The following is a 9,006-nucleotide window of genomic DNA, read 5'->3' on the forward strand; positions in this document are numbered from 1 at the left end:
CGAAAAGTTTGGAAACTTGTTAAAAGGTACCTTGTATCTTTCTGTTTAACAAAAGTGCAGACATTTGTTAAAAAAAAAAAAAAAAACGTTTTATTAAAGTAGTTTTCCTATTTTAAGAAAAAATAATGTGTTAAAAAAAAAAAAAAAAATTATTTTGATCTAAGCTTTCGAAAATTGAAAAATTTTCTTGTTAACAAGTTTTTTTTTTTTTTTTTTGATAAAAATGTCTGCACTTTCGGTTCCAACCAGTGTAACACTAAACCGAACAGGCATAACCATGTTCTTTATTGCACTAAGAGTTCATATGCCATCGGACAATAAAAAAGAAAAACATTGTTTTGATAAGTAAAAATTTTAATTTTCGAGAACTTAAAATAATCAAATTTATTTTAACACATGGTTATGGTTTTCTAGGAAAAAAAGGAGAGAACTTGAATGCATACTAAACATGTTGCAATATTTTGGAGTGGTAATGGGGTATTTATTTAAATGCTGCCCACATCAGCATTATTTGGCACAAGGCCTGGAAAGTGGGATACCCGCAGGCTCCATGCAGCCGAGGCCGCTAGGACACACATCCCATCATCACAAGAGTGATAATGGGGTATGATCCCACACAGTCGGACGATTCTATTTATAAACGATGCTGCTAAGAACTGACGAATCAAATTAATTCACGTTCTGCCACCAACCAATCAGAAACCAGAATTGCTTCATAAATATTAAACCTTTTCTGGAGCAATTTCACATGTTCTTTCCCGGGTTTCGACACGGTAAGAATATTTTGTTCTGTGGAACTGTCTACTACAAACAAGTCACCTCCCAGGACTTATGTGTAACAGCGAACTATCTGAAACTGTTGCATGCGTCTTTATTTCGATGGATCCGAATCAAAATTCGAATTGTGGCAAGTTAAATTTCTGGGATATCTACGAATCCAAAAGCTACACAAAGTACTACAAACACAACCTGAGAACAGAAACGACCCAGACTTCATTGAAAAGAACGCAACTGTCTTTGCGGAATTAATACAGTGTTTAGATGACCAAAGTCTATCACTGGTAATGAGAGAAGCCCTGGACGACGGCTACAAAGCATTAAACATATTGAGAGAGCATTATTTATCGAAAGGAAAACCCAAAATTATTTCTTTATACACTGAACTGACCTCTCTAAAACGAATGGAAGCCGAAACTATTACTGATTATATTATAAGAGCCGAGACAACTGCAAATTCTTTAAAAATATCTGGTGAAGTTATAAATGACAGTCTGTTAATTTCCATGGTCCTTAAGGGATTACCGAGTGATTTCAAGCCATTTACCACCGTGATAACCCAGAAAGAAAAACCCATGACTTTTAGGTAGCACTCAGAAGTTACGAAGCACTTCAAGGTAGCACTCAGAAGTTACGAAGAAACTGAAAAAATGATCACAGAAAAAAAAGAATCCACAAATATCATGAAATTTGAAAATACACACATAAAAACACCAAAATCAAATTATACCCATGCCAGGAATAAAAATGGATACAGTTTAACGTCGTGTCCAGGACTATTTTTTTTTTTTTTTTTTTTTTGATATATAGAAATCTATGGCATAGTACTATCCACGAGTGTCTACGGTCTCTCGGTACAGGAGTTTGCCAGAATTACCTGGCATGAGGATACTTTTCCCTAGAAGTAAACCGTGACTAAATAAGATCTTCTCACTATGGCTAATCCACATTCCGAGGAATGGTGCACCTCTCCAAGTGATGTTACCTCAAGTAAGAGCACAAAGCTGGATACTCCACCAGACTAGATAAATTCTCGTCCTGGAATCCAGTAAGACCAAAAGATCAAAATGTAAGACATACTACAGCGTATGAAAATGGTTAATTGGAGAGAGGAAAACTATGTTCTCAATTTCTTTATTAACTCATTTTTTGAGTGACAAAGAACTTAAAATGGAACAGTCGAATATCTATGTATCTCATATAGAGTTCAAATGTTAGCCCCAGGTTGTGGGCCCCTTGATTTCTGCAAACTTCTACTGAAGTAAAGAAAAAAAGTAAAACTACACCCTTTTTAAAAGAATAAAAACAAAGGAAACAGTAAGCATTCTTTGGATTCTTAACTTGTAGATGTAGACTTTACTTGCATTACACACATGCATACACACAATATATACACATAATATATACACAATATAGACACACCACAATAAACTATTTCACCACTGATTTTGATGAATTGAACCGGAAGTGGGACACTTTCTTAATCAGTATCTATATGAATAGATTTCCAAGTGACGTCATAAACATACCAACAACGCAACAATTCAATGAATTTGGGCAAATGCTGGACTACTGTGTTCTTTTATGTGTAAACTCCGACCACCCTTTCTTTACATGGCAATTGAAGTATGCTTGTCTTAGTTTTTCGCAAAATAAAATGAACTGCATTGATAAGTTAACACTAAATAAAAAGCAATTATTTCTTATATAAGCCCGTTTGGTTTGGTTTGTGACATATTAGCCCTTTTAGGGCTACTCAATGCTGAATCTGCTTATTTTGTGATATAAAAAAAATGGTCCTATGCTGCAAACTGTTTATCTTCAAATGTTTATGCAGTGTTTGGGTTGTTTTGAACCGATAATCGTTTTAATTTTTGACTTTACAGAACAGGGTTGAGTTTTGCAAAGGGAAAGAAAAAAAACAACGTTTTGTGCATTTTAGTTCAGAAAGCTAGTATCTTCAGACAGCCTAATTTGGTAACACCAAAATATAAGTCTTGCGTTAACTTATTTTTTTCCTCTCAAAAGGATGAAATGATATAGATTCTTGCAAAATAAGTGAAACAAATTATTACTTTGTTCCGATGCCAGTTTGTCTACCACGGAGGGGAAAAAGCTTTCCCACTGCTGCCTCTTCTCTCTGTCCTTACCCCTGAATTTTTATTCCATTGCCCCTAGGGTGTGGTGGCTCCAGCTTTGGGAATTGAAGGTTTAGACTATAAAAAAGATATCAAAAATTCCCGTTCTTTCTAAAGACAATATCTTGACAGGCGAATGGATTTTTTTTTTTAATATGACGTACGATGACATGCTATGAGTCATGAATAAAAAAAATATGGAATTATCGTTAAACGAACGCAGTGTAAATAGAATAAAATACTTTAAAATATCTATTCGATTTGAATAGACAGGGAATAACTTTATTATATTATCTGTTGTGCCTTTTTGTAGAAGAAGCTTTAATATTAAAAAGAAAAAAAAACAAGAAAGTAAAGAAAAACAAAGCTAGAAGAAAATACGGTGAAAAGACAGCGAATAACAGAAAAGACACAGCGAATAACAGAAAAGACACAGCGAATAACAGAAAAGACACAGCGAATAACAGAGAGACAAAAAAAAAAAGACAAAGAAAAGGAAAAGGGCACAAGAAAAAAGAACTTTATTTTTATTAAATTACAAAAAAAAAAAAAATTGCTTGATCCAAACAATGTCTATGAAAATGTTTGCAAAACCATTCATGCTATTAGGCATCTTCACTTGCATAAAACAATTGAAATTTAAACTAAGTTTCCAATAAACGAGTAATAATTTTCATTAAATATTGATTTTAACGGAACTGAACGCCTTTTCCGAATGGAAAAATGACTGATTTATCACTTTAAAAAATGTTCAAGAAATACAACCGAATGCACATTCGAATGTACAATTGAAGCGATTTCTTGTAATGGATAAATGATTCCAATTGCAAATATAAATGTATGCGCATAATACAAACGGTTTTAATATCATTTTCTTTATACAGACAGGCCATCACGTTTTCTTAGCCTCAAAAGGTCGAATTATGCAACAAACAAATGAGAAAGTATATTCTAAATTTCATGATGTTGACCATCTTACAATTTATTCCTTTAATACCGTTGACATTGACAATTCTTGAATTTCAAAAATTATATGTCTAAAAAAAAAAAAAAAAAAAAAAAAAAAAGTAAAAATAAAGACTGCAGTTTTAATTCCCGAAAAAAAGCACTAAATTTGACCTATCGTGGACTAAGAACTTGCATAAGCCGACTTCTAAAAAGTCTACAATTACAAAACAGAATTTAACTATATTAGAATGAATAAAGAAGAAAAAAAAATAACTACAGTTCTTAAATAGAGAGCGTGGATCATCAGCTGCCTCCCATGTAGCTGTTCTGGAGATTTAAAAGCAGGATAACTGTAATATATATATATATATATATATATATATACACAGACACGCACAGAGTTAAAATTTTGCAAAATATGATTTACAGCATTTTTTGTTCATACACAAGCAATACAAGTTAATTATTTCCTGTTAGCCATATATATATATATTAGGAGATGGGAAAGAGAGAAAGATAGAGACTGATAGAGAGGTAGAGACAAAGAAATATATTACACATTTCTCCCGGGCAACGTTGGGTAGCCCTGCTAGTCTACAATATAAAGAGCAGTTGTCTATGTTTGTATGTCCAGTTAAAACCCCAAAACAACACAAATACTCTCAAAGTTGGTATCTTCTCGATCGGTATTGCCCCGGATGAATAATATCTAAAATTTAAGAAAGAACAATTCATTCTTTGACCTAAATTGCTGCAGATTTCGTCAGGGAGGCGGTGGGATCCAGACAGAGTATGTGCTAACTAAAGGGAGGTAATTGAATTTTAATCAAGGAGTTAATTTCCTTATGCCGACTCATTTCTTGAGAAATTTATAAAAATGACTTGCCCATGTACGTGTGTACATATAAAGAGAGTAGTGGGCCATGCGGAGAAGAATGAGGAGCATAGGGAGCGAAGGGAGAATACAGGAGAAAGATGCACAAGAAACAGAAGTTTTAATAGAAATATATTACACTTTTACCCTGGGCAACGCTGATGGCCTTGTTAGTGATAATTAGGGCTGTGACAACAGCATATTCTTTTCATTCTTTTGACTCAAGTATACATCCGACACAGTCAATCAACCAACAACCACATCAGTCTATATAAAAACACATAAGATATTAATGGATATATACTCAAGAGTCAAAACAATGAAAATAATATGCTGTTGTCACAACCCTAGTGATAATATAAATACCAAGTTATTTTAATTAGATGACCCCGAATCATGAAGCACGAAAAACTAAAAATATATAAACGTATACTTTACTGACAAAAACTTTAAACTTATTATTGGACAACTAAAATTCAGAGATCAGTGGCTTACAACGAGAAGGGGGGAAAAAAAAAAAAAACTGAAATCCTGAGGAATTGTCTCATTTTAGGGGTCACGGCTCTCCGGTTTGACAGTGTGCACGCGCACACACGCACACATAATAAAAAAAAAAATAAAAAAATGTAACACTTAAAACAACTGAAGAGAAAGAGTACGGGTGAGAAGGGTGGGGACACCAAGTTTCTGTACAGCATACAATTTTTTTTCTTTATTTTTGCCTTTTTTTTATATAGCGAGTATTCTGGACAAAAAAAAAACAATATTAATAGTAGTGCTAATAGTTAATTTTATTAGTAGTAGCTGTAATAGTAGTACAAGGAGTACTCACCATCTGTGGTACCATTTGGTGTAAGTTGTGCTGTTGTTGGTGGATTAGTGGATTGTTGAAGGCTAGGTGAGACCGTGGTGCCCGTGTTATCCAACGTGCTGACAGGATGAGGGTGTGGTATCTGTGAGGGGAGCTGCTGATTGCTGAGGGGCGAGTTCCTACTACTTTCCAACTGCCTATTGCCCGGGCTTGATAACGACTGCAACTCAATACATCTGGAAATGACAACGACAGACACACAGGCATGAGCAATATAAAAATGGTAAAAATGTTCAGCCCGACGCAACATGGGTTTCGCATTTGAGATTAGAAAAACAACACGACAAAAACAGACAACATCAATGTTACATAGTGTCATATCCCACCTTTTAGGACCATCTCTGATTGAGCCGACTCGTTCTGCAAAGGAATATTTTTCATGCATGTAATAATACAGGGTGTCCAAAAAGTCACTGAACTTGATCCACGATTTTGGTAAACAATTTCACAACTTGCGTCCGTTTTTTAATGCTATACCTATCCATAATTTACGAAATATTTGTAAAATATCTGAAATACAGAAACAAATCTCTCTCTCTATATATATGGATATATATATATATGTGTGTGTATATATATATATATATATATATATATATAAGTAAACGTGTCTGTGTGTACACATTTTCCAACGAAATAACTGTCAATTTTCAGTCTACAGACTCGAAATTTGATATACAGGGTATTGAGATGCGGGAAAATCTTTGTGATCGGTTTTCAGCCAGAAATTTGGCTGTTAAGGGGGGCAAACTTCAACGATTTGACCTTTGAGAACCCTACCAAACTCCTCTGCCAATTTTGTGTCTAAACACTTGAAATTTTAGATATAGGTTCCTTGGACATGGATCCAACTTAATAACTTGATTTCAGCCCAAAACATGTTAAAGGGTCAAAGTTCAAAAAAAAAAAAAAAAAAAAAAAAAATTCACCGCTTTTTTTTTTTTTTTGCTCAACATACACCTCCAAACACCCGGGCAACGCAGGGCTGAAAAGCTAGTAATCATCAATGGTAAAATGACAAAGATTTTCAACTCTTCAGTGACTTTTTAAAGATCCCGTAGAAACGCCGACTCCTCTGCGTTTTTTTTTTTTTTTTCATACAGTTGAGTATATTGAATTTAGCCAGTGGTTTGGAAATGCGTCGCCAAATCTCTTTGCTCCCTTCATCTTCAAGGGGGGGGGGGTTGTGTGAATATTGCAACTAGGTGGACTACATTTTCAAAACATGCTGTTGCTCTCTCGCTCATAAGAACAACACTTAACTTTCCAGAACTGTTCCAATTCACTTGCTTCCGTGAGGTCACAATATGGCGATGTCTGATTTTTATCCATTGTTGTTTCTATCATTCACCATTTACTCCAAATATTTAAATTTATATTTATTTATATTCCCGAAACTGTATATTCTAAATTCCTCACTGTTAGCTGTATAAATTGCATATTTACCTAGTTAACCCTACTTGCTCGCTAATGTATGGCTAAAATAAGTCAGCACTTTGTATCAGGTTCCAGTGATATATAGGGTGGACCATAAGTGACGCACCAAAGAATTAAGTGATGTGAAACTGTAAAATCTTCGGGGCAAAATATATTTTATTTTCTTTGGGTATAACATACATATTCCTTTATGATTGTATCAGCATGTACAACGTGTGTTTCAGTTTATTGGTTAAGTTTGGTTTTAATAAATAACTTTTATTACTATCATAATTATTTCAAATCCTTTGGTGCGCGATTTATGACCCACCCTATATATATATATATATATAAAATACATCACCAATAAAGGTTAATGGGTTACTCGAGGATAAGTTTCAAAAAGATGATCAGTTGGATGATGATCACCAGAATGAGAGGACTCATGAGGTCATCATTTTGCGCATACTTGGGTTGGATTGAAACCACCGAGCATACAGCATATTCTCAACAACTCTTACCTACTGACTACCACTTTTTCAACCATTCCAATTTTCTGCTTGAGAAATGCTTCAAAAGCCAAAGCGATATCATAAACACCTTCAGCGACTTCATCACCAGAATGCAAAGTTTTTATGTTACTGGCATACATACATTCTTTTTGCATCGGTAACACTCGTCTAGTTGAAAACACTATCAATAATTTCCCCCCACCCCACTCTTTATTTGTGCCTAAACCTAAACATAGATTCGATGAACAAAGCTTCTTTCTTAGAACTGCACGCCTCTGGAACTGTCTTCCATTTTCCTGCTTTCCAGCTGACTACAATATGGTTGTCTTCAAGTCTAATGTAAACAAGTTCTTGATAAACCGTTCCCCTTAAATTAACAAATTTACTGAATTTCCATTATTGACAATCACTATATTGTCCAATTGACCACTGTACACTCGTTAAACCTTATCCTCGAGTGGTCTCTGGGCCTGGATAAGTGGTGATGCCTATGTAAAAAAACAAAAAGTGCGTTGATTCTGATGGTGCTTATTTCGATCAGTAAATTTTGAGTCGAGCCAAAATTTGAATTATAAAGTTAAAAACAGCAAGAACCTTCTTGTCACCCTGATTATATATATATATATATATATATATATATATATATATATATTACACATACTCTTCCTAACACTTTGAGGAAGGGGCATATTATCATACCACTATTATCGTAAATGAGAACAGTAGTCAGAAAAATCCATTTAGTAATGCGTATACTACTATTTTTTGTTTATGTATTTAGACCTTGCATAAAGAATAGAGTATATTTCTTCCAAGAAATATACCTTAGGATTTGACATATTACTCTAAGTGGAACTAATAAACGTTGGCCGCCATTACAGAATCTCATCTGGACAGATGGTATTACAAGAAAATATAATTAAAATCAATTAGCACAGGGCAAAGATTAGCAAGTGGGTCTGGCTAGCTCATCACAACTATTTAACAAGTTGGATCCTCACTGGGTGTTCTACACTTAGCGCTACATGCCAAACTAATATATATATATATATATATATATATATATATATATATATATATAAGTAGTAGGTTGTGTGTGTGTACAACAACCCTACAGCCCAAACCACTGGATCGATGATGACTAAACCTGGCAGAATGATGATTCCCCACTTAGGGATGGTGCATACCATTTTTCAAAGTTATGGTCAAAGGTCAACATTGGGTCTTTGCTATATGTTTGGGTTCAGAGTGTACAGCCAAGTCCTGTGCAAAGCGCGAGTATCTTTGCTAATATATATATATTATATATATATATACCGTATTAACAAAACCAAGACTTCAAAAAATGAATTGATAGCAACAGAAAGTGTATTTCATTTTAAGTTACAATTGTTTCCATACCAGTCGGACAATTAATATATATATATATATATATATATATATATATATATATATATATATATATATATA

The 9,006-nt window shown here is 34.0% G+C and overlaps 1 protein-coding gene across 15 annotated transcripts in view; it reads right to left on the reverse strand.

The window, feature by feature from the left end:
- Positions 1–9,006, reverse strand: part of LOC145279823 (protein phosphatase EYA1-like) — a 1,162,399-nt gene that overhangs the window by 132,957 nt on the left and 1,020,436 nt on the right. For all 15 annotated transcript variants that reach the window (XM_080131218.1, XM_080131213.1, XM_080131219.1 and 12 more), the window contains one exon: positions 5,570–5,784. In XM_080131218.1, the coding sequence (XP_079987344.1) occupies positions 5,570–5,784 (215 nt within the window). The remainder of the gene's footprint in view (positions 1–5,569; positions 5,785–9,006) is intronic.

Source organism: Euprymna scolopes, chromosome 7, assembly GCF_053919585.1.
Source record: "Euprymna scolopes isolate OS-2025 chromosome 7, ASM5391958v1, whole genome shotgun sequence".
NCBI lineage: Eukaryota > Metazoa > Mollusca > Cephalopoda > Sepiida > Sepiolidae > Euprymna > Euprymna scolopes.